This window comes from Odontesthes bonariensis, chromosome 18 (genome assembly GCF_027942865.1).
Source record: "Odontesthes bonariensis isolate fOdoBon6 chromosome 18, fOdoBon6.hap1, whole genome shotgun sequence".
Lineage (NCBI taxonomy): Eukaryota > Metazoa > Chordata > Actinopteri > Atheriniformes > Atherinopsidae > Odontesthes > Odontesthes bonariensis.
Window position 1 is genome coordinate 14,495,445 of NC_134523.1, and position 26,578 is coordinate 14,522,022.

Sequence of the window (26,578 nt, forward strand, 5' to 3'; positions counted from 1 at the left end):
GAGATGTTGAGAGATGCAGAGTTGATTTCCCATGCCTCCAGTCTGTTTGTAAGTCAGACAGCATGAGTCCTGGCCTATCCCAACTCCAGCTTTTCACTTAACGCACAGACATACAATTGGTATCAGAATTATACATTAGCAACATTCAAAACGACTACTGCTTCAGGAGCACTACTTGGGTGCGGAAAACTTGACATTTTAAGAAGAAAAACATGCAAGCTTTAAGCAACTGGGCTCTAGTCTTTCTGTGGCTGTGTAAGTACAGCTTTAGCTGTTATTGATCTAAAGCTGCTCCTTTAAGCCAGAAGCAGACATTAAAAGTGGGATAACAGCACGGTTTGTGATATGGTTGTTGTGCCCTCTGCTACTTCGGGAACCAATTCTAGCTTCAACAGGATTTGTGCTTTAATAGGGTCTCAACCCCCCCTGACGGTGTTGAGGGACCCTGGGAGGTATGTGTCTGAGTAACTATGAGAGTGTGTGGGTTTGGAGTTATAATAGCAACATCAAAAAAGTAAAGCGTGACAGCTCTGAGAGTTCAAGAGACACCAATAACCCACCATTAGAAAACGGCACAAAGTGTTAATAGCAGGAGCTCAACGTTACAGTCCGAGTGTGTATTTACTGCGTTACCAATGGATCAATACTGCATCCTGTAGTACTGTACCATAAACATGACATATTATATCAGCAAACTATAAACATGCTAAACATGCTGTAGCAGGTATGTTCTTTTTTACAGGTGGTAATCCAGTACTTTATGTAGAACCATAAAGAAACATGCCTGACAGGAGCAGTTCCATGTTGCCGTTGCTAAGGGTAACGTTAACTCTCCCAGTTGTGGAGTTGAAGCTGGTGATGCTCAGAGTCATAGGCTGCTTCCTCCCACGGTAATTATACGAACCCTTCCATATGTAGTTCGGAGCAAAGACATCATCTGGAACTACAGAAAAGAATTGAATAGGAATTAGATTCAGAAACATTAGATCCTGTTTTTCTCCTGCCTTTTTTTAATGTAACCAAGAAAAAATATTTCACTGATGGCCTCATTCCCAATAGCATAAATTCTCCTCAATCCTGCCTTCATGTAACTTTACCCTTTAAGTTCTCTTTGCTACTATGAGGTAATCCAGTCTGAATAAAATCCTGACGTTGTCACTGTAGATCCTGGTGAGTTGGATCGATGGATCAGTGTCTTGTTTACTCCTGGTGTGCAGCTTGATGTCATCTGTGTATTGGAGGTGTCTGATGTTCAGTCCATTACTTAATCAGTATCCAATCTTTCTGATTATTTGGTTGCAAGGTTCAGCTTTATGCAGAAAATCAATGAGGACACTGCATAGCCTTGACAAATGCCACAGTTTATGATGCAATAACTCCCAGTTGCTCTCTAGTTTTATATTTCAGAAGCCAACATTAAGTCACTGATGAAAAAAGCCAGGTTAACCTTGTATGGTGCCAAATATGCAACGCAGTTTGTACTTGCATTATGGAGCATTGCGCTGTTGTTGCCTTTCTGAGCTTAGGTCAGGTGCTGACTCATGTGTGTACTCAGTTTAGCTGCTATATTGCCTGACGGGAGCTTCCATTACACTGTAGTCCTGTAGCTCAAAGGTGTTGGACCCTTGTGTCAATCCTTCCCGATCAATATTGTCCTTAACAGTGTTTACCAGTCTGTGTGAGAGTTAACGGCTCACTCTTTTGTGCTTCCAGGTGATCATAGAGGCCTGTTAGTTTCTTCGGCCAGTGAAAGTGGATCATGTCAGGTCATGGGGCTCTGCATGCCTTGGTGATGATGGCTGATTCTTGTTCTGAGAGGTTACCGTTGTCTGCTTTAAGGTCCGTCAGCCACTTGGCAGGAGTGTGGCCTCTTTTCTCCCATATGTCTTTCCGGTATTGCACAGTCTCAGCAATGGATGGGTCTGTCCTTGTGCTGTTGTTCCCCTGCAGCTGGGAGTGCATTCTGGATGTGTCTTGGCAGAACAGGCCATTTATTTTCTTGGCCTCAGCTCTGCCTGCTTGACTGAAGAGAAACTCCATGGAAGCTTTAATGGAAGGTCTTTATATAGAATCAAACCATGCTTCTAAGTTTAAAAAGGTTTTTCATGCACAACATTCCAATTGAAATCACATCACGTACTTAAACTGACCAAGTACATGAACTTGACAGTTGCTTGCTTGTCTCTTACCAGTAAGAAACAAAGATTTCCTGTGTAGCTGTAGTCAGAATCTTTATTAGATTTAAGGATTACTTCCCGCTGTGATAGGCAAAGAAATTCGTGCTCGCTGCTGATACTTGAACTTCAAGTGCAGCGAGAGGCAAAAGATTTTTGAACTACAGCAGAGCACAGCTGAAAAATAGAGAAGTGAACAAACTGTAGCAGAGAAAAACAGCAGAACATCACAGCAGGTAATTTTCCTTTCTGTGTGTAGTTAGAGAAAATAAATTATTTAGGAACTACGATGCAGAGTTCCAAAGTAGCTTGAAATAGACAAGAAGACAATCGGAACAACACTATGGAGCGGAGCTGAGCAGTGTGAAAAGGAGCGGAGCAGAATTTATTAAACAGAATAGAGAGGGACAGTCCTAACCTAGAAAAGAAAATTAGGTAATAGAACTGACCGTTAAGTTTCGGGCTGGGAGTTCCTGTTACTGGTTTCACAGGTTTCTTCTTCTCTCCGGCTGCATATATGAGAAACAAAAAGGAAAAGGGAGAATGTCTTGTTAAAACTCTTGAGCAGAGTGTCTCCATTTGCATCTTAACTTGGAGTATTTTGTTTTATCTGATATCCAAAGAGGTTTGTTTAACCCAAGTCATACTTTACATTACCAAATGTCCACATTAGAATGCAGTGCCCATCTACTACTCTTAATCAGACATGCACATAATGAGTGAGAAGTGTGTTAAAAAGGGCGACGCAAAATAAACCTCTTCAATGGTTATTTGTATGCAGAGTAATGCAAATGGAGTTCATGACCAATAATTGTTGTGCATATTGGATCCATTAAAAAGAAGCTTTTTTGACACTTTGGGTCCTGACCATTCAGAGCAGCCACTACAAGGGGCAGCTATTGTTGCCAACGAGTAAAAACAACCAAAGGAGAAGGCACATCTCCTAGAATCTCAAATTGGATCAGAGAGTGCTCTAATTTTAAAGACTTCTTCAGGGCAACAGGGTGGCGGCCTTGGTGGTAGCAAGCTGTCTTTGCACAGAGGGATCTTAATAGATTCATTTGTTAGCATTTCTTTCTGTGCAATACTGCACACCTAACATAAAGTAAATCATAAATAACTGATGTGTATTGCCCATTGTATTGCCCATTGTTTGGGTGCATACATGTCAGAAGGTAGTATCATTATCTACACTGTAATTGCACAGTAGTTAAATGTTTTCTGCCTCTTTTTCTTTCAAAACTGAAATGCGTTTGTGTGTGTTTAAATGCGACTGATCAATGCTGAGTTGTACTTTAGATAAAAACCAGAACATTTTCAGCATGAAAAATCAACACTCAACATAGAGGCCTCATCCATCACAAATTCTTACTTTAGCAAAAGTCAATTAGGAGATATGAATTGGTTTTAAAATATAAAGGTTTGATTTTTAGTTAAGCCGGAATTTTCAAATGTGATATTGTAGACATTTTTTGGTAACTAAACGAGCTCCATTGGCCGACATTTAAACACTTCTGTCTATTGTGCACAGCCTGTTCACCTCGTGTTAGGAAGATATCATGGGTGTTTTGTGTTGTCTTTTCACATTCAGACTCCCCACCAGTAAATCTCACACTACTCCAGATGGCCAGTTTGTCCCAGAGTGTGAACTAACACAGTGTCCTCGAGCAAGACACTCCTGTTTACTCGAATGAAACTGCAGAAGATAGGACCGTCAATACTGGTAGTGGTAGAGAAACGAATCACAAACCTCGACATATAGGCATCTTTCCGGTCCAAGTACCATCACTCTTGCAGACTCTGTGTTCAGAGCCCCCTGCCAGGAAGTAGCCTGGTTGACAGCTGTACACCAAGGTGTAGCCAAACCCGGGCAGATCCATCCCCACCACGTCCACATGGAGTGGGCTCTCTGGCTGCTTACAGGCATGGGCTGGAGGTTGGAGAGGTATTATATTCACTTTGAGTAAGATCTCTGCCAGACAGCTGGAATGGATGGGTGAGGAGATGGAGTGAGAAGATTAATGTTTCTTACGTATGCACTCGGGTTGTAGCCCGCTCCATGTCAGATCGGGTTGGCAGGTTCGAGAGGAGGATCCCTGAATCAAATGACCTGGCTGACACTGAAATGACACCACGCTGCCGACCTGTGCAAGAAGAAACACACAAAGAGGTCTGAGGAAAGTTTTGTTTGTTTTCTAAAAGCCCCCAGAAGAACTTCACGGCACAGGAGTGTGATAATGGATGTCACTAATTCAGTTTATGGAGGGCGGCGATTGTATAAGATGGATTAGTGTTGTACTGGTAAATACCACACAAGCAAAACGCTTACTTCTAATTACTTTAAAGCATTTGTTGAGAGGGCCTTGACCCAGACAGATATATATTTGTCAGGAAGACATGTAGATGAATACTGTGCAATTACTATCAAATAGCAAATTGCTGTTTACTCAGACTTTCTTTTCCTTCATTTTCATGTAGGATGAACATTTTGCAAATACTTCATCCACAGTCCTTGTTCGAGCACACATCCCTTTCGAGTCCGAGTACTAACGCGAGTCTTTAGCAGGGTCAAATCAAAGGGCTATTTACAATGTTGTTGTCATTTTGGTGAAGATGCTTCTTTGTGCCTCCAAGGACATTGCTTTCTTGTCAGAGCAAAACGTTGACGACGGAATTCAAATATAGAAAAATGGGAAGTAAGGTTTGTTCTAACTGCAGTTAAGGTTTAATACCCTGACAGTTTCATGCTAACGAGCACAATAGATCTATCCAAAAAAAAAAAAAAAACACGAAACAAAACAAACATAAAAATACTTTTAGCAAGATAAGCTCTCTAATATGATGATCGGTTGTAAAAGGTTCCTAAATTACTTTCATGATCACTTATTCTGCCAGAATCACTTCCCACATGCTCAATCATTTGTTTAGACAGTAAAAAATCTCTCTAAAATTTGCGAGATTCCAAGTTGTCAATACAGTGGAAATGGTTCAGGCGCAACAAGTAAAATGAGAATGCTTTCAAAAATATTGCCATGAGTAGGTTCTAATTTATCCCGTCCTGTAACATCACACACAGGGCACTGAGCATAAACTGCTAAAACAGATTAAGATTTGGAGCGCCCACTCACTATATTGCATATACTTGCACTTACTTATATATAGTGCGTATCTGCACTTGCTATATACTTGTTTTTCAAAGCACTTGCTATGTAGGATATTTCAAAAATGTTTGAAAACTTGTCATAGTCTTCTGTGGATTTACTCCACTCCAGTATCTTCTGTTTCTTCATATTATCCAGAACCGACAGCAAATCCTCAGAACACCTTGTACATTTACGCCACTAAAACTCAAATGCATATCGTAAATGAGCTGTAGGAGACGTGACTTCACTCGCCTGCAAATTACCACAAATAATTGCAGTGTCCTTCATTTAAAAAAAAAAAAAAAAAACTTAATTTGTCTGAGGATTTCAGTAATTCTCCCGCCTGCCTCGCCTCTCCTCCCCTCGTCTGTAATTTGCACTCCAAGACTGGTGCTGTCGGTGAACCACAACAGAGGCTTTTGTGTTGCTCATTATGTCGACTTTTTGCGTGTAGATGGTAGATGCAGATTAGTCAAGAATCTTTTTTTCACCTTGAAACCGTAGGTTCGATTTAAGGAGCCATAGCGTGGCGTTCCTGGGTTATCACAGCTGGTTTTGGTTGGTTCTGAAAAAAAAAGAGCACGAGAGTTTAAGTAATTACAAACAGCATCTAGGAAAAACACAAATTAGCAGCAGCATTGTACATCCTCTCTAGAGTCTGAATTCCCCTCCACTGTTGTTATGGTAACAGTTGGTTTTCTAAATGTAAGTAAATGTCTATATGTATGTGTATATATATATATACACATGTATATATTTATAAAATAAATCATAAAAAGCCATGAGAACAGCAGGGGGCAGTAGAGCTTTATCAGAAAACGAAGCAGGGCCTGTTCTAAGAGTTTGTGTGTGTGTGTGTGTGTGTGTGCATGTGTCAGGGTCATCAGCATGTAGAGCACATCCTGACGCAGAGCTCTATTCAATACAGCTTCCGAAATGACAGATTCACTCTCCACCTTCGTTTCTCTCTCCTCCTGCCCCTCTATCTGCTCTCTTTCTTTCTCCCGGTTGTCTCCTTCTTCCCTTCTCTTCTGTAACTCTTCTTTTCCTCCCTTTCCATCGTTCCATGTCACCATCTCTCTGTCTGCCCACCCGCCCCCCTCGTCTGTCTTATTTAAAGAGCAGGCTGCTTTAACTCAAAACTCATTCTGCTTCAGTCACTTAGTAATACACACCGCACGCTCACATACAGCTGCAATCGCACACTAATAAATCACCCCAGCACTCTCGCTCACACATACAGTTCACGCCAGACACTCAGCACTACATTCTGAGCTAATTTCAATCATAGAGAAAAACCGAAGCAGCTGTCAGAATGACTTGATGCTTGTGTATCTGTAACCGTCAAAGCCTTAAAAAAAGTCATTATAAAACACAACAGAAAGGTTTCCTCTCATAGGCAGCGTGTTTACACTGTACCTACTTCTCTCAGCAGTTAGAAAGTCTTTACATCAATGAAGCAACACTTCAGCCAGCCTTCTATTTTTAGATCCTCTATTTCGCAAGGAACATTCGACTTTATGGCAGCGGTTTAAGTGCTGGATGTATGCCTTATCAAGTGCTGTGAGCAGAAGACAAAGTAAGGTGTCTGTTCCCATTACAAAAGCGCTAATTTATTCAAATTCCTTGAATTGGTGTTCAAGCACCTGCTCTGAATCAAGACATGTGAAGTGGTGCTTTTAACGTCACGAGCGGTTGTGAACTGACCCAGCTGGAGCATTTGTAATGTGTCCTGTATATCCATTCTCATTTTCTTCTCAATCTCAGGATAGCAGCAAGCTTTTTTGGACTTGAAAGTGGTTGCCTGCTTGTGGAAGCCTTGAACTAGATGCTGAAAGTTACAGCATCTTCTCGCATTGTATTAAATGTTGGCAAACACTTTTGATGTCATTCCTAAAGAGCTTTTCATAGATCTCAGAATTCTTAGCTCGAGCCATTGCTAGCTGAACAAAAGCACTGCCAACTCTCTGCTCAGAGGTAATGAATTCAGCTTTAAGATATTATAGTTTATATATTACATTATACAGTAATATATATTCTGAATGTTCAGTTGCACAGTCTACATTGACGATGATAATTCAAGTGCTATAGGAAAACAATTGCATATATATGAGGTGAACTCCAATATGCACTGTAGGCTTTGCATTTATGCTGTAGCTGACAGTCTGCTGCCCTTCTAGTTGATGATCCAACATCCTAAAAGGTCTGGCTAAGAGAACAAAATGCTTCAAGGCATGTCTAACCAAATTCCACATATAAGGCACACTGAGCAGTTACATTTACTAAATTTCATCCATGAGATCAAATGCTATGTGAGCCATTATGAGCATACAGAGCCATGCACCACTTTTCTGCAATTTGTAAGTGACAATCATTCTTGAGATGACACGCAGCCATGTTATTCCATCTGCTCGCTCACAAATGACCTTTGTGAAACGGTCCACTGGAGTGCATTTATTGGGTCAGCGTACAACTAGCCAACTATGTGAAGCTAAGAATAAAGATACCGACGGCTGCAGTCTTCACAAGGTCTTTAAAAGATAGAATAATGGAGGAATCTGAAATCCACGTTTACATCAAAGTTAGTCAGTTCCATGATCACGAGTCTTTAAAAACCACGATGATCAAGCAGGTGGTAATTGACGAGTAGCACAAACTAAATAATGTCTCACAGGTTACAAATCCACAGGATACAAAACACATAAATAATGCAGTGCCATCCCAAACCATTGTAGTTGGTTTTAAAATGTTCCATTATACCAGTGATCATAAATGTGGTAAAACCCTTCTGCAGTGATACCACAGCGCTGTGTAGATAGGTCTGGCTTGGTGATAGAATCATGATATTAATCAAAAGAAAAACATATGTACAGCAAAGGGACAACATTAATAAACAGTCTGTGATACCAGGCTTTGATATGTTATTTAAAAGAAGATATTTATTTTACAAGAATGACCTCTTGAGAAAATCTCTCAGAAGTTTGGAAGCTCCGGTGGACCATCCAACACCGCCTTTTAATTTCAAACCAGACTTTGAAGTGGGGAGGACACCCATGCCTGGGGATGCTCGGCATTACTCCAGCTCATGTGGGATAAATGATTGATGAGGATTAAGTCAGGAACTGTTGGGAAGCTATTATTTAAATGTTAGATCAATTTCCAGGAGAGGTTATTAACCTTGGCACTGTATTTAAAAAAAGTTTTAGACTCCTAGACATAATAATCTATAGATATATTCAGTAATGCATTGTCAGAGATTTTCTATTTAGGTTGGACAGATGAGGGGTTTAGGACCAAAGTTTATCAGCAACTTCAATTTCTGTTCAGATTTATGATCGAGCTGACGTTTTCTGTCATTAGAGCCGTTTTTCCATGTGCACACCAGAGAATGTCTGTATAATTAGTTGTGGAAGTGGTCCAGCGTGTACAACCCACATGTACACATGTACAACCCAGCAGGAGACTCTCCACATGTGCATACTCTCTCGCTCGCAAGAATGCTTCTGAATATCAAGGCTCCCTGCTGACCCATAATGATCACCGTTTTTGTGTCATGGATGTATGAAAAGTGATGTACAGACCAAGTGAAAAGAGTATGCAGAAACCACCATTGCAAGCACAAACTCACTATGGCTTCCCAAGAGAATGACCATCTTTATTACCATGTAGGCTCCTTGTAAGATTCTCCAGACTCAGTACAAGGGATTTCACTGGGTAATTTCTGACACCCGTGCATCTGATGTTGTAGGGGCATTTTGGTCCACTCTTCTTTACAACCTTGCTTGAACTCATTGAGGTTTGTAGGCATATGTTGATTAAAAAGCTCTCTTGAGAGCCTCAATCAGGTTGAGGTCTGGACATTGTCCGGGTCATAGCAACTCCTTGGTTCTTTTCTTTTTAAAACTTTCTGTTGTAGACTTTCTGCTGTGTTAGGGATCATTGTTCTGCTGGATGACCCAATTTCAGCCAAGAGAGCTGTTGGACAGATGGCCTCATATCTGGCTCTAGAATACTTTGGTATACAGAGGAGTTTATGGTCGACTCAATGACTGCAAAGTGTCCAGGCCCTGTGGCTGCAAAACAAGCCTAAATAATTACCCCTCCAGCATCGTGCTTGACAGGTGGTATGAGGTGTTTTTGCTGGTACGCTGTGTTTGGCTTTGCTGTGTTTGTGCTGTGCATTATGACCAAAGACCTCTTCTTTGGTCTTATCTGTCTAAAGAACATTGGGCCTCATGCAAGAACTTTTTCATATTTTCATTCTAAATTTCTCTTACTTTTTTCGTCAGAAGGTCTCGTACGAACACGCCACGTCAGATTCAACAAACGCTCTTAACTTCGGAAAAAGTGTGTAAGCGACCTGCGTAAATGATGAATCCCACTCGTGCGTATTTAAGTGCACGTGCACGAGGATAGTATATTTGCATACTCCACGCCCACAATGATACCATATAAGACTGTGCTTCCTCGCTCCTGTGCCAGGAAGTGTTGAGTGTTGAGTCATGAGAATGGCATCAAGGCGCAAAAAGAACAACTTTACGGGCTCTGAGACTGAAATTCTGCTTTCAGATATCCAGAAAGTAAATCTGTCATTTTTAGCAGTGTCAGCAGTGGAATTACGGGACCAGCTAAAGCGAAGAAATGGGAAGCAATTACAACTGCTGTTAATTCCATGTAACCTGTGGTTCGTAATGTCACCGAAATAAAAAAGAAATGGTTTGATATGACAATGACTTTAAAAAAAAAAACATCTCGCCATGGGCAGGCTCTCGATGACTGCAACTAAAGCCGTGCAATCAGTTTTTGCCTCATCATGATGGCTCTTTGATGGGACAGTCCATGAGGGGGGTCTTCTGGCACCACACCTTCTGGTCTGCCTGGGCTGGTTCAGGTGGAGACCCTCGTTCATGGCAATATTGTGGAAATCTGGCATGCCTTCTCTGGGCTATAGAGCAGTTTGCCCCCCGCTGTATCGAGACACACCCACCTGGCCTTCAGCTCAGTGCCCTCCACAACAGGGGCACGGGTGCTTTGATGCGTATATGTCTCGTGCTCCAATTATGATTGGCAGTCCAGCCACGGCATGAAGGTCCCTCTTAATTTGTACTTGTTGGACAGCGGTGTATGGCAGCCGCGGCTATTCAGAGACAACACGGGAAGCCGGACAGCCTCTCCCATTCTCTGGCGAAATTGCTACATCTTCAATGTTAAATTGACGATAAAACAGTTATTCACAAAACACAAGATATGCCCAATACTGCATTTACTTTCATAACTACAACATGTTGTCCTGTAGCTTAATGAAGTGATTTGTTCTGAAATCGCCACCGTTCACTGAGGAAATCACGTTATGAAGCCGCCACTAACAGCCCGGCTTCCGAGCCGAGGGCTGCCCGGCTTCAGGAGGGGGCGGGAGAGTCAAGTTTTTTTCTACAATTCTAGGTCATCATTGTCTAAATCGACAAAAACTCATCACTTCCGAGGCTGCTCGGCGTCTCTGGGGGTAGATTAGACGTGGGCGTGTCAATATGAGGGGCTGTGTCGTGATGATTGGAGTTAGGGTTTGTCCATCATGAGAGATGTTGTGGCAGCCGAATTTTTAAGCGGGTAGAAGCACGCTGGAACTTCAGTCCCAAAGCGGATACGAAAGAGACTGGTTGTCTGTGAAAGTGCTGTAATACTTTTAGTTGTTTCTTTCCAGAATTCATGCTGCCCATTCAGAAATGTTACCTTTTTTAAGAATACTTACCACCACCATCAAACTCTAAGTATTCATTATGACAGGGAAAAATGCTCCACAGATTCTGATCCAGCCACAGATCCAGCCATTTACAGGTCTTAGATTCGATCATACTTGATTTTGGCCTTTCTGTGTGAATTTTCAAAGTCTATACCTTCTTTCTGTGTATTTGCTGGGCATACTTGTCATACTAGACACAGCTATGTTATAACTAATTCTTTTTTAACTTTGCTATCTTCTGCTTTGGGATGGCACGAGCCACTACAACCCTGAACGCGTAATATGGGCTTCCCCTGTTTTAAAAGTCAGCAGCCGCCACTGGTGTATGGGAAGTTGATGTACCATGGGTGATAAACTGATGAGAGTTTTGATGACCAAGGGGAGCGCACGACTCAAAGAGTACTGGGACACCCCCGATCTGTCTCCAATCTCGCTCTGAAAGGTTCCGGTGGCCAAAAATCCAAGGGTGGTGAGGACCTGGACGTGTGGTGGAATTGGGTTTGATCGGCGTGTTTCTCTCTGGAGTTGTGGCTCTAGCAAGCTGCATATTTGCAGCAGCACAGTCCTTGGAAATCTAAATCGCGATGTCAGCCATTCGTCTGTCTCCACATGGGTATCTACACGGTCTGTTCTAAGAGCCTGACGCGCTAAGGCATCCAAAAGTAACAAGTCAGCCGCTGGTTACACTTCCCATTGACCTTGTTATACAGAGTCAAATTAACCTTCAATTAGTGCACAATTTAAGTCAAACAGAATATTCTCAGCATCATTATGGGGTATAATGTATATATTTATTTTATGTTTGCTTCAAAGTAATTAAATATACAATCCATTAGTCAAGCAAACTTGATTGGAATAACAGCGGACTATTTCACGAAACTCCTACGACAGGTCTGGATCACTCGTAAATTCTGTTCGTACCTGAAAGAAATCGTAAAATATGAAAAGATTGGTGAATGCGCAAATTCTCTTAAATCACTCGTACGCACGACTTAAGAACAAATCTGTGCGTACGAACGGTTCTTGCATGAGGCCCATTGTTCCAGAAGGTGTGTGGTTTGGTCAGATGCAACTTTGCAAACCTCGGTCATGCTGCCATGTTCATTTTAGAGAAAAATAGGCTTTCTCCTGGCAACTCTTCCACAACAAGTCATACTTACTGAAATTGTACCGTCATGAACGCTGACATTTGACATGCTAACCGAGGCCTAAAAGCTCTTGTGTTTTTTTGCAGTTTTTCTGAGCGTCACACGCTATGACCTTTGGGGTGAACTTGCTAGAACGTACACTTCTGGGAAGATTGGCAACTGTCCTAAACGTTTTTCACTCGGGTCTAATCTCTGTCAATTATGGACTCTATATTGTTTGGTCTTATAACCCTTCTCAGATTGATGGGCAGCAACAGTTGCTTCTTTAAGATCATTGCTGACATCTTTCCTCCTTGTCGTTGTGATAACACACACACCTGAATGCTCCACACTAGCAAACTGACAAACTTCTGCTTTTATAGGGGTGATCATACTTGCCGATGATCAATTAATCAAGTGCCTGGCTTTAATTAGCAGCACCTAGCTGCTACTTACCCTCTACTTTGCATGGAAGCAGTTGGGGTGGACTTTACAAACACTGCTTCAGCATTTTGGCTTGGTTTCTTTTAAATAATCACACAGTGTGATGCATTGCGTATCTGAGGTTGAATGATCTCATTTTAATACCTGGTCAAAAACAGAAGTTTTTTTTTTAAGGCTGTATAAGTATGTAAACCTTAGCATTTAAAGATGGTGTACATTTTCACATACCTGTAAGAATATAGTGTACGGTACATATCTTTTCAATTAAGTTTTTGTGCGGCTGCTTTCGTCTAAACGTTGTTTTTGTCAAACATATTTCTCAAAGCAACATATTCCTAGCAAAGCAAATGTGCATAAGCGGCACTACAAAAAAAAATAATCGACACCAAGTTCGACCACAACTATAAACCTTTCAACATAGATTGTTGTCAAGTCAAGTTTAAGTTTCAAGTAAAGCTGTTATGTTTGAATGATTTGATGACCTTTCCAGAAAATAAAATGAACTATCAAAATCAGATTATCACAACCTAGAGCCAACTGTTTGACTAAAAAGGCTGAAACGGAGTGGCAGCTTGGATGATTTTGAGCATTTCTGTGATAGTCTGGCTTTGAGGTGAAAGAATTACTAAACTTACCAATACAGCGTGGTTGCGTTCCACTCCAGGTACCCTCGCTTTCACAAAGTCTGGTTACTGTGCCAACCAATATTGAAGGTGGAGAACAGCTGAAGGACACTTCTGATTGATAGATGAAACTCCGCCCCTCTCTGAAACCACCAACTGGGGTACCTGGGTCACCACAAAACTTGGCTGCGAATATGCAGACAAACACAAAGTCAGATATTCGCCGTGGTGTTAAAACGCTGACAAGTGCCAACTTTTTTTGTTTTGATGAAAGGATGAATAGGGAGTTCGCCCTCCATTGGGACTGGTGGTCGTGACAGAGTACATTCTTGAGCCAGGTCACATGTATGCATGCTGAACGAGTGTGTGCTGATGCTTACGTAAGCACTGTGGGTGCATGCCGCTCCAGGTGCCATTGGCCACGCAGGATAGAACAGCTGGGAATGAGAGCTCATATCCAGGTGAGCAGCTGTAGCTCACACTGCTGCCCCATTCAAAGTCACTGCCCTGAAGTACCCCGTTGCTGATGGCAAGGGGAGCCGTGCAGGTCACCGCTGAAGGGGAAGGAGGGGGAGAGGTTGGTAAAGAGAGCAGGGGGCCAGGGTGTATCCTGCTTTAAAGCAGCTGCAGGATATGTCGCCTGACTTGACATTAACACTTAACAGGTTTCCCTGTAAATTCACTAAAGAGTAAAGCAAAGACTGTTTAACTAGACTGATGTCTAGATTCATTTAGAATTTTACTCCTGCAGCAGCGATGATGGTGTTGCATGTGACTGATTTGATTTGCTGGTATTTCTTGTTTTTCCTTCTCGGGGCAGCGATTGTAAAGTGAACACAATCGGCTCTGAGTCCTGATAAAGCTAGCATTTTACATGGGTCAAATTATATGTAAAGTTTGTTTGTGAATGAGTGGACTCTAGATACAACCAGGCTATTGTTTTTTTTTTTGGTATCATTTGTGATTTTGTCACATAATTTACCTGTACATATAGGCATGTTTCCACTCCACGTCCCATTTTGGGTGCACATCCTCACAGGGGATCCATCCTCCTCCATTCTGTATCCAGGTTGGCACTGGAAGGAAACATTCTGACTAATCGTGAAGTCCTCTCCATATCGAAGGCCATTAGCTGGAATACCGGGATCCCCGCAGTTTATCACTGTGGAGAGGAACAAGTGGGGTTGAAGTAACTGGGACAAAGAAGTTTGCTATACAGTACACATCATTTTAAAATGCTCATTACCCATCTATGCTTTTTTTCCACGGGTGCTTCGAATGGGGGAAAAAAAAAAAAAAAAAAAAAGAAGAGGAAGAGAAAGTCACAGGGGAAACCAAATATGATAAAGGTAAAGAAATGGAAGAAAGATTGATGATGACTGAAGATAAGTAGCCTAAGGTATGAATGGAAAACCAGAGAGGAAGTGAGATAAAAAAAGAAATTCAGGTAATTTGTTATCACTTCCGGGGTTTTTCCTGTGGTTACGACTTAAGAACAGGTGCAAAAAGGGAGTTGACAGGATCAAAAGTCCCTTTTTTAACCTCATGTGTGCAAGGTGGAAAAATAAATGTGTTTAGATAAAAAAAAACGTTTTATCAGAATCATTTTCCTGTTATTACATTTAACATTACAATCTTTTTTTCTAAATGTTAAAACCAGTTTTGAGGGGGGATTTTTGTGCTTCTTTTAATAATTTCATACTTATTTTGCACCCCAAAGGCTGAAGTACTGTCACGCATGGTTTGTTGAAGGAACAGGTTAAATACAGAAGCTATGGATTTACCTGTTTTTAGCTTTCATTCACGGTTTAGTTCACAAAGTCCTTTTGTTTCCTAACCCTAACATAACTGTGACCAAAAGCTGAAAAAAATGGAGATGACAAATCAGGTAGGCCTGATAATTAAAACAACATTGACATGTGGCTTTAAAAAGGATCCAAATGAAAGTCTCGTATTTTAATTTTTACTTTCTGCTTTGCCTTCCAACAGCAGCATGATGGCAAACTACCAGATAAATCTGTGACTCAGCTGCTATGGTCAAAATGAGTAATAACGCTAAATTAAACACAAAACAGTCCTTACATTTGAATTTTTCACCTAGCAAATAAAGAAAGCAAATTAACTTAAAAAATTGTGTCTCGCAAAACTCATTTTGTTGTTATTAAACTGTTCCAACAAGTTTCATGCTTAGAAAGATTATTTTTCATTTGCTTTGTCATCGGATCTGTCAGTAGTTTCATTTTTAGTTCATTCTAATGATCATTGATGTTAACCCCCCATCCCAGATAAATTCACATCAGAAAGCTACTCCGCACTTGTCTACATTGTGTAATTATCTATAATATAGTGCTTGTCAGCTTATTTGTTTGTAGGCTGAATTATAATTATTTAAACTTCCTTTATGTGCTTCAGTTTTGAATGAAAAAATAGTGATTATATTAAAAAATGATGACGTAGTCTTGGGGCTCTTTTAAGGAGCATTAGGATTTTTTTCTGACAGCCCTTTCAGGGTACTGTCCTCCATAATCTAATAGATATTTTATCTGCTTTCAAACCTACCCCAGATACTGTCGTGCCTGTGAATAGGTGTGGTGTAATCTACTGTAAAAGCCGTCCATTTCCTTTAAGTCAGGCATTCTTATAAACTTTCATTTCTTTCCAGAAACCCATATTTTACGATTTTGGTTTCTCAGCACTTCTAGTTCTCTGTTCCTTTATCCCCTCCCAGTGGATATGTCATGGCTTATGTCTTTGCAAAGTGCATTAAAGCCAGAAACATTATTGGAAATATGAAAACATAATACTCTCCAGATAATTCTCTTCACTCAAAAAAAAGTTCAAAAGGGAAATCATACGAGAGTGTTCGTGCCACTCCTACTGTAGGTGTTGCATTCATCTTTAAACGCACACAAGCAGGAAAATCCTCCAGTGCTCCTTCAATATGCGGTACTGATCAACGCTCGATCAACTGTGGCTGTGGTCATATTTCACACCAGGACAGAATATTATATTTTATGGTTATTTACCTTTTGGAATTTTTCCCGCAAGGTTCAAAAAGCAAATTAGCAAAAGTAAACTACGATCTAGGTTATTCATGTCATGATATAAAGCGTTTAGCAAGTGCATTAAGATTTGAGGCCCATTTCATTACTCAGACCTCATGATGTTTCAGAGTAATTTATAATCGTGTATAAAATAATGTCACAAAAGGATGGAGGGAAATCTTATACAGTAATGTGCATAAGGACTTTGCAGTTGCATCAAGTCTCCAGCTCATAAACATCACCAAAGGAAGGACGAAGCAGTATGCTGGATAATACATGCAGCGGCAAGTTCCTCATGTTGAAAAGTAATGGTACAAAAGAGTGTATTGCAGAGAACTGGATCTATTTGTGGCTTATTGGGTATTTTCAGCGTATCAGCCAAGTTTCAGCAGTTAACTTACTGGTACAGTTGGGCTGTGCTCCTGACCACGTCCCGTTGGCTTGGCACTGCCGGGTGGTTGCACCAGTCAGCAGGTAGCCATCCATGCAGGAGTAAATGACAGAGTGCGAGAACGTGGTTCCATCCAGACGGAATACTCTGCCATTACTGGGAGTGCCAGGATTACCACATTGGACAGCTGCAGGAAAGATGACAATGACAGTGGCTGTTTAATGAGACATGGATGAATAGATAACTGAACCGGTGTCAGGAAGCTGTGCAGGGATAGACTAGGATCAATTAGGAGTTTCCTACGTTTACAGAAGGGCTGAGTGCCGGACCAGGTCCCATTAGGGAAGCACATCCTCTCTGAAGAACCAATGAGTTCATAGCCTTCCGAGCAAGTGAAGTACACTTTGGACCGGATCTTGAAATCTGTTTGTTCTCTTGAACCATGGGAGGGAATGCCAGGGTCCCCACAAGAACCAGCAACATCACCTACAGAGAGGGAAACGAGACACACTTAGATTCAGAATCTGTTGCTGGATTGTGAGCCACTGCATAGCTTACAAGTAACAATACCAAGAGTGTTTTCAATAAATTAAATCAACGGTCCAAAGAAAGAAAAGAGAAGGAGTAAATAGCAGGAACAAAATATAATTAAAATTCAGCTGTAATTCATTACTTATTTAGGTGATGCGCACTGTAAAGTTCACCAGGGGTTTTAGAGTTTAATGAGATTTATATTCTCATGGTACACAAGAATGAAACGGCTGCCTACAAACACCAGAGAACTGCCCACATTATGTTCGTGACAAGGGATTTATTTTTGCCTCAAGACTCCGTGTGTACGTGCATACAGGCTGACGGTTACCTGGGTGGCAGTGTAGATGTGTGTGTGTTTGCAAGTGTGAGCCCCGCACTGCCCTTGTAGAGCCGCCTGGTCAGCAAATTCTGTCTGACATACAGAGCACGCTCCTGGAGGCACACACACTTCCACACACAAAAAAAACGCACATTATCACACAAATGCCCGAGCCTGGACTAATGTATTGCTACTCAAACATTTCTGGTCTGTGCTGCCCATTTCGTTAATGGTCTGAAATTTGCATTTGGTTATGTGTGCATATGATTAATGCCACAACTTGATAAATTTCTGTTAGTTTGGGATTGGTGAGTGCGTCTTACAGTCACTTTTTTTTTTTTGGAACACCATTCACCCCCAGTGCTGACCATAAATTGTAGGTGTGTAACGGGATACTTTGTATGACAAACTACTGTAAGTGTGTCTGCAAGATTTTTGTGGTTCTCCCTCATGCTTTTGACAAACAACATAATTTCATATTGCCTGCTTGAACTATCCTGGAAATATCTAGGGGCTTGCTGCTAAACCTAGCTTACTCATAGCACAGACAAAACACATTATGACACAATAGCTTTTGCAATGCTTTAGGATTTGATCCTTAGATATATAAAATAAATCAATCCAAATAGCCAAACTGAGTAATCCTTATTTGTAACCAAGAGCTTAGAAATATAAAACAATTGCTTGTATAAAAAAAAACGACTTATTATTCTTTCTGAACACTGAGAAGAGATTGAAAACCTCCACTAATCAGAGCAGTATGTTGTTTTCACTGTTCTCTGATATTTCTCCGAAAAGACTGCATCACTCATTTTTGATCTACATGTTCTCACAACATTTAGTTTTGGTGGTTAGGTTTGAAAAGGTCCAAGCACAAATATATCCTTTTGATCACCAACTGTTCTTCGGTAATATGTGTATTTCAAGGTGAAGTCACTTGGCTTGCAGTTAACAGGGAGTGAAGCAAGTTGTTCAACACTTTGCAAATCGCACTCATTTTAATTTCCATTGTCCTTTAAATGTCATGCCGCATCCAGCACCTACTTGGTTTAATTTAGCATAAAGACTAGAAATGGCGAAAACTGCAAACCTGACTCTGTCCAAAGGTAATGAATCTTTCCTTCCAGAAGCTTCAAAGTTCAGTGATTAACATATTACATTTTACTTAGTCTCAAATTGCCAGATCAGAATTTTCTCATGAGCCATACTGGAACGAGAGGAAAAGCACTCGCTTGTTTATCTTTCCATTAAACCAATCATATTTGTCTCGGGTGTTGGAAACTCTGGGAAGCGTTTAAAAGTGCCACAAAACTGTGTCGAAAGGGAACTTGGGAGATGTTAGTTGTTTGGTTACGCTTCCAGCCTGCATGTTAATTCAATCTACTGGTTATAGCTGCATGTTTAATGGAGAGATGTGAGGGATATTAATGATCTCATGCAAATCACAGCCAGGAAGCCATTACCAAACTATTCTCTCAAGGTTGTAGAGATGTTAGAGATTGACTGGATCGAGTCCAAGTTAGTTTCAGCTGAGTTTAAATTCAGTCGCATTTAAGTCCTCATAAACACATTTACAGTCATCTGAAACTCATTTTTGAATATATCAGTAAAACGTGTAGCTATGCAGTGTGCTTGTGACTTCATTTGTCATCTTTCATTGTTTTTGAGCAGGAATAACTTGAATGTTTATGCAAATCTCTGATATATAACAGGAAAGTCTCAAAAGTGCCAGGATTCCCAACATTCAAATAAACTATCAAATCCAATTCCAGTGTCTAATTTTTGTTGTGGCAACTGTGGCCAAACAGTCCCCGACAATGATGGATTTCATGTCTAGACACAGCAACAACGGCACCTTCTCAGGAATGAATATTAACTTCCCCTGAGGTATAACAAACAACATTACATCCGAAATACATTTGCTCATCAGTTATCATGGAGCGGAACCACAGAGCTTGAGCTACTACCCTGGGCTGAACTCTTATCTCTGCCGGGCTGTGGTACAGACCTGCCAGGTAGAAACCATGAATCATTTCTTCCTAAACTATTACCCTCCCTCACCTCTCGTCTTCCCCAGGCTCTTGCTGTAAATAACAATGTATTTTTAGTAAAGTCGTCTGCAATGCATTTTCGTCCAGCTTGTGATATAAGCTGTGGCCTTTCGGGCAATGGAACCATAATCATTCCCCAGCCAGCCAAGTGAGAGGCATAAAACTTAGTGTGTGTTTACATGATGGAAGGTAAGGAGGATCCTGTCTGAGGAGACAATCTAGATGAATAAGTTTTGAGATATGCACATCCAGGACATTCAGTGGGGAAGATATATGCTTGTGTAAAGCACTTTACAGTCGCACTTCTTCATTACACAGTATTTTTTTTTTATCAGATCTATTGAAGGTGCAAAGAAAACACAGCTAAGGTTACAGAAAGTTTACTGGAAAAGTAAATATTGACTGAAATAATTATAAAAAATATGTATAGTTCAGCTCAAACCATACGTTTGCAGTATCCCTCGTGTATTATTAAAAACTGCCATAAATTTTCTGAAATAACACCTATCAAAAGTGTGCGAGAAGTTTATATTAGATTTCCAGAGGAAAAATGTGTGTGGTTTACAGCCCAGAACTGAGTGTAGGGCCAGGTTATGCTCCAGAGCCCCTTTCACAGACAGATACTGATATATTCACTTTTCACGCGCCAACCTTTCCTCTGTGTGTTCACCCCCCGCCATTATCCCCCTGACTAAGCGCAGAGGCTTTAAGAAAGTGTGCTTGCAGGATGTAAAGGGATGAGTTGCTTTACACTCATGAGTCTTCGTGTTCTAGACGTCTCGCCTTTCATCTACTACTCCTATCCATCTATCACTCCTTCTGATAGGGTGGGCATTAAAGTCTGTATATTCAATGGAGGTTAAAATGGGTACCGGAGCAGAAGGCCATAGGGGTGCTCCACATCCCATTGAGCTGGCATGTCCGGGATGATTCTCCTTTCAGCTGTCTCCCGCCCAGACAAGAGTATCGAACCGTTGAACCAAACGTAAACTTATCTCCACTCAGCACACTGTTAGGGGGGGAGCCGGGATGACCACAGTCTACAACTAGAGATAGAGAGAGATGGAGGGAGAGGAATTAAGGAAAGATAGACGGGACATTTTCAGTCAGCTTTGTGAGAGGAGCTGCAATAACTGCTGTCAAGGACTAAAAACACAAAAGAGACGGAGAGGTTATTCAAATTTTCACCATGGAAAGTGATACAAGGAAACGACGTAATATTTCTATACAAACCTATGCATTCAGGTAGAGGTTTGTCCCATTGCCCGGTAGGTTGGCAGGTCAGCACAGGTGATCCAAACAGGTAATACCCAGGGTTACAATCGTAGAAAACCACGGTGCCAAAGGTGAAGTTGCCATGCTCTATTTTACTCTGCCGAATGGAGTTGGCCGGGATACCTGGATCAGAGCAATTGACCACTATACACAGAGAGACACAGAGATAGATGCAAACAAAGAGAAAGAGATACAGGAAGAATGCATGTGTTATTTGGCATGAACCAGAGAGGGTCATTTCTCTTCCCCCTCTTTCCTTTTTCCAGAGTTTTGCACTTGGAAAGCATTTCTGAGCAGTAATGGAGGGTATAATAAGAAAGATGTGATGAAGAGGGAAGCAATTAACAGAGCTGGGCTTTAAAAGGGTAAATGCAGATATTAAATGATGACATGGTGTGGCAGGATTGTCTGATTTGGATCCAGCCCTCCCAGCAGTGTGTTAGCTTGTTATCATCAAGCTACTTTTAAAAAAAAAAAATTCTCAGTCCATTGGCACCTAATGCAAACTGGGCAGAAAGCCAGTAATTTGTGAGGAAACTCATACACACGCTCAAACACTTGCTGTGACTGTGATTTCAACAAGGATTGAGGTTTATATTTCACTGGAAAGGCCAGGTATAGGTTAGAGGGATAGAAATGAGGGGGAAATAAGGACTTCTGCTAGAGGGAAAGGGTTGCAAAAAAAAAAAGGTATTGGAGTGGTGATAAAAGTTAGGAATAAATAAGGTTAGGGGTGGGATACACTTAACTTTTCTCCCCACCTTTACACGTTGGGGGCGGGTGGCTCCACTGGCGGTTGGCCTGGCACTGAGCACGAGCTGGCCCCTCCATTTCATAACCCCGATTACAAACAAAGCTGACCACATCATTGAGGTTGAAGCCGTTCCCCACTGTACGACCATATATGGGACTTCCTGGATGGCCGCAGCTGATGGCTAAAGGAAAGACAGTGAGAATCATGGTTACATGTACATTCTTACGTAGTTCCGTGTTACGGTACCTTTTGAATGTTGTGTGTGCTTTGAAGAGTAAAAAAAAGGCAAACTGAAAAATTGAATTGAACTGAGAAGGTTATGGTTTTCCATCTCTGTCTGCAGCACTCTGACCTGAACACATTTGCTATATTAAAGACATAAATCTCCAAAAGAAAAAAAGAAAAAGGTCAGAAATACACTGCACAGTATGTGTTCAGTATGGATGGCCATTAATTCCTTAAACAGATGGTAATTGAAGTTTTCAGTCACCAGATCGATATACTTCGAATAATTCTACCATGCAGACTTGATTATTTTTACCAGCAATTGCTAGAAAAACAATAATTTCCCCTTCTGCGTGGCTAATGCTGAGCCGATGTTTTATAAAATATATCATATCGTTAACGTACTGCTGAGGAGTTTTTAAGGCCTTTGATTCAGTTGTCCCAGTGGCAGCTGTGCTGCTTCAGTAGTCACTGCAACATAATTGCCGCTGACCATTAATGTGGTTTAGAAGCGACTCTATTTTGTAGATGCTTTTCATGACCCATTTCCTCTTTTTCTCATTAAATTCTCATTTTTGTCCCTTTTATTTTCTTTTTATTTGGAAAGCACAAGAAATATGCGATCTAAACCACACATAAACATCTTAAGCTGTGTGTGTGTGGAGTTTGCCTTTCCTACAGAAATTCATAAATATTCATGAGAATGACAGATGACTGACGGGACAAAGCTGTTTGAGAATTTAGTCATTATTTTGGATATAATAGGCCTTTCCGTTGGCACTCAGTGTCCTCTGTTTGCCACTGTGTGTCACAGTTATTTATCTTGTTAACTTCATTCAGGGGAGCTCCTCACGGGTTTGTGCGATGTTTGAATAAACAGGCAGTTTATAGTTTCTGCCTGACTCCTTCTCTCATCCGCCTCTCAAAATGTCCAGCTCCAAATTTATAGGAGAGGAGAGGAGTCTAACCAAAGGGAAAGAGAATTACTGGGTGGCAAAACATTGGAAAGAAAAGGAGTAGCGAGAAAGAGCGAGAAAAAGAGGAGGACAAGTAAAGGGAGAAAAGGAACAGCAAAGGAGGGGAGAGAAGAGCAGAGATGGTGAAGACAAGAGCTGATGAGAGAAGCAGAGGCCAAGGAGATTGATCAGCGAGAATCACAAGTTTGTTTTCATGCCTAAAATACAATTTTATCTGACACACTGTGCACATGCCCTCCAACTACACAAACAAATACACACTTGTGCACATTCAAACACACATCATAGTCTCATCATCTTTCTGTTTGTGTCTCTAAACAAGAGCCTCTCGTCTCCATAATTTGGCTATAAAATGATTTCCCTCTATAATTCCTGCATGAATAACCTCAATAAAAACAGCAGACTCTCCCTGACACACCAAATGAAACACACAGCATCCTTGCCAAACAGACACAGATGCATGCGTACCAAAATGCATGCACACACAAGCATACTATAAAAGTCTCTATATTTAACTTTTTATTTTTTTTTAAATTATTTATTTAAAAAAAAAAAAAAAAAAAAAAGCTCCAGCTACTCTATTGTCTACACCACAACACCACCTCTGTCCTAATTCAGTGAACAAATGAGCTGTCGCTTTTGGGAAGAGGGGCCTGTAACTGGGCTCATCATCGCCACCTCCACTGTGCCCTGCGTGCCGCCTAAAACCATTCATGACGCTCACAGCAAGTGACCAATTTTAGAAAGTGTTCACAGTAGCCTGGACACATCAGAGCCTTCTGCTATATCCTCAAGCCTTGATAATAGTCTCACTCAGACCGATCTGACACCTCTGGCCCTTTAAGACTTCTGGTGTAAATTTGCAGATCCTTAGCACACTTGAGTGTGTCTTCAAGAATGGGGATATTTCCTACATACGAACCACAGAGTAATCCTCAGTGACTTTACTTCTCCCTTTTCAACCTGAAAATATAATTGGTTTAAACTGTTTTGTGGCAGTTTTAGCAGTTCTTCATATACCACAACGTAGCACCGTCTCAATGTGTGAAAATAACTTTTATCTAAGAGCTTTTCCCTATGGAAAAGAAGAAAATAACAAAATTTTATACATAATTTCAAGAGGAACCTGAACAAAAAGAGGGTAATGCACACTTTTTTCTCCATCCTGAGTAAAACCCGAGTTTTAAACATTAAATATACCATGCAACACTGTCACATACCATAGCTGTACGGAGAGAAGGGACCATGTCTTGAAATGGAACTATATGTTTGAAACTCCGTTGTAAAGTTAAAGAAGTGAGTGTTGTAACTACGTTACAAATTATATTCACAGCCACAAAAACCCCAAATAGTAGTTTATAGTCGGTTTTCCTTGAATTTTATTATCGCTGAAATGCAACAAAGATGTTTTTTTTTTTCCAATGATATGCTAGATCACTTTATATCCGGGGCTGTACTCCTGATTGATTTACCTCAAATTGACTAATTCTGCCTCTTCCAGCTATAAAGGACTTCTCTGTCAGCGAGCGTCATTGTTTTAAAAAAAATCTATTATTAAAGTAGTTTAGTTTTAATATGAGTGAAAAACCGGTTATCGCTTGAAAAAAAAAAAAAAAAAACTTGTTGAGCTTCAAAGCAAAAGAGTCTTTTGATACATCAAAAGTGCTTTATTATAGAGTTTTATGGGTGTACTTGAAGAATCTTCATTCTTTGTCCGTTTTGGCTGTTTTACTTTGATATTTGGTCAATTCTTCTGCAAAACCTTCGAACCGTTTCATCACACACGAGATCTTAATTCCTCAAACATGATGTCTGTTTTAATCAGAATGCCTCAAAAGAGGTCTGTAAGATGTTTTATATTGATTACTCAACTCGAAAGGCAAATTTAATATCTAAAATTCAAACAAAAAGCCGAGCTCTTCATCAAACTTTGCCTCCGAGCTGCCTCTGTATCTGCACCAAAGGGCATCATTACTCAAAGCCTTCTTGAACACGTACAAGCAAAACAAAAAACTGCTTTCCCCAAGTTAGTTAAAGATGCCTATTTATAACCTGTGAAATATATGCCTCACTCAGTGTGAGATAAGCATTTAAGCCAGCATATGAGTTCTGGTATTTTGTTGAACCGGGACCACAGTCTAGGCCACCGGTAGTCATGGATACGGAAGGCAGTGCAGCTAATTTAGCAAATAGGGCAGTAAAAGGTAAATGTGTTTTTCTGTGTTTTACTTACATATACAGATGGGCAGCTGTCCCGACCACTGGTTGTCTTGGAGACAGATTCGAACTGACGAGCCTATGAGGCGATAGCCAGGTAGACACTGGTACACCACTGTGTCTCGGTACCCAAAGTTCTCCCCGATCACCTGGCCATTCACAATGCCCTCTGGGATTCCACAGTGACCAGCTGAAAGAGAAACACACCGGGCTCAGGTATGAGTAGATCTGTCACGAGACGTATGTCCTTTTACGGCAACGACTCTTCAGCTCTGACTTCACAGGTCCTTTCTGTCTTATGAACTTTTTAATGAACTCCTATTTTCTTCTGTCATGCCATGTAAATGCACTTTTAAAATATATTTTCTTGTCTCACAGATACCAAACTATTTCATGATCTACTTCACTGTCTTATTTTGCTCGTTAGATTTCTTCTTTGGATTGTTTTCTAGGTGACAACAACCTTGGCCTAAGAGCTAGTTGCTATCATTAATATGATTTGTTATGACTCATGTGCATGTGAAAAAGCATGCAGTGCATCTTTACACCCGTTTCGTTGGGACCACAAAACATTGGATTCAAAAGGCACACACACCGAGAAACACAACAGAGATGAAAACAATAGATATTCTACACCCACAACAATTCTTTACACCTTCGACTTTCAAATGAAGAATCCGACTTGGTAAAAGCTTACCAAACAGGGTCTGGAGGCCCTTTATACTCCCTGATCAGATTCATTCAGAGAGGTCTGATTGATGCACGGCGCTAACTCAAGATGCTTTAAAAGCCATTTCACAAAGGCAGGAGGGAATGTGGGTTTTCTGCTCACAGAGATTTTTGGATTGAGTATTGATTTTGTTCTTTACAGTAGATAAAACCCTCACTGCATTCCTGATGTCAGCAAATGCTAACGATTTAACCACAGTCAGGGGAGTGGAACAGAACAAGAAGAGAAAAGGTTACCTCATATTCACTTTGTCATTTGACATTGTTTTTCAGGTGTTGATTCCTGAAGGCCACTAATCAAGAGGGACACACATTTGACTTTTCTGAGTATGTTGCAGACACCTGCGTGTTGACGGAGGGAAATGACACAGAACCCGGAAACAAAACGGCTGTAGTTCAGAACAGTCTATTTATTTATAGAAAACGATCACATCATACTTACCGCAAAGAACAATAGAACATTAGAATAGGGAACGCAGTTTTTCAGCACTTTACTTAAATTTATCTAAATTCCTGCGACAACTGAAAAAACTAAAATAACTGCAGAGGCATGCCTTTTAAAACCGTCATGGAGCCAGTCCAGTTTTCAATCCAGTTGAGAGATGACAAGAGAAGTTAATTAATGAAAATGCTGTTTAAAGCGCTGGTGTGGGTTTGCTTTTGACAGAACTGTGTCTGCTAATCAGCTGAGGTTAACTTTCACTCATATCAACCTCTAGCCTGTGAAGTATTCTGGGAAGGGCTGTTTCTATGGAGGCTTTGTAGCATCAAGCCATAACATCTGTAACCCCTGGCTGGCGCACACTGACAG

General features: G+C 40.9%; 1 protein-coding gene across 4 annotated transcripts in view; it reads right to left on the minus strand.

Annotated features, from left to right (window-relative positions):
• The window catches only part of LOC142367128 (CUB and sushi domain-containing protein 3-like), a 373,180-nt gene that overhangs the window by 6,426 nt on the left and 340,176 nt on the right, over positions 1–26,578 (minus strand). For all 4 annotated transcript variants that reach the window (XM_075449071.1, XM_075449070.1, XM_075449069.1 and 1 more), the window contains 14 exons: positions 25,055–25,228; positions 21,627–21,800; positions 20,824–21,009; positions 20,463–20,636; positions 16,990–17,172; positions 16,697–16,873; positions 14,234–14,413; positions 13,632–13,805; positions 13,264–13,437; positions 5,809–5,882; positions 4,207–4,318; positions 3,925–4,104; positions 2,624–2,683; positions 785–943 (listed from right to left, as the gene is read on the minus strand). In XM_075449071.1, coding sequence (XP_075305186.1) covers positions 785–943; positions 2,624–2,683; positions 3,925–4,104; positions 4,207–4,318; positions 5,809–5,882; positions 13,264–13,437; positions 13,632–13,805; positions 14,234–14,413; positions 16,697–16,873; positions 16,990–17,172; positions 20,463–20,636; positions 20,824–21,009; positions 21,627–21,800; positions 25,055–25,228 — 2,181 coding nt within the window. The remainder of the gene's footprint in view (positions 1–784; positions 944–2,623; positions 2,684–3,924; positions 4,105–4,206; positions 4,319–5,808; positions 5,883–13,263; positions 13,438–13,631; positions 13,806–14,233; positions 14,414–16,696; positions 16,874–16,989; positions 17,173–20,462; positions 20,637–20,823; positions 21,010–21,626; positions 21,801–25,054; positions 25,229–26,578) is intronic.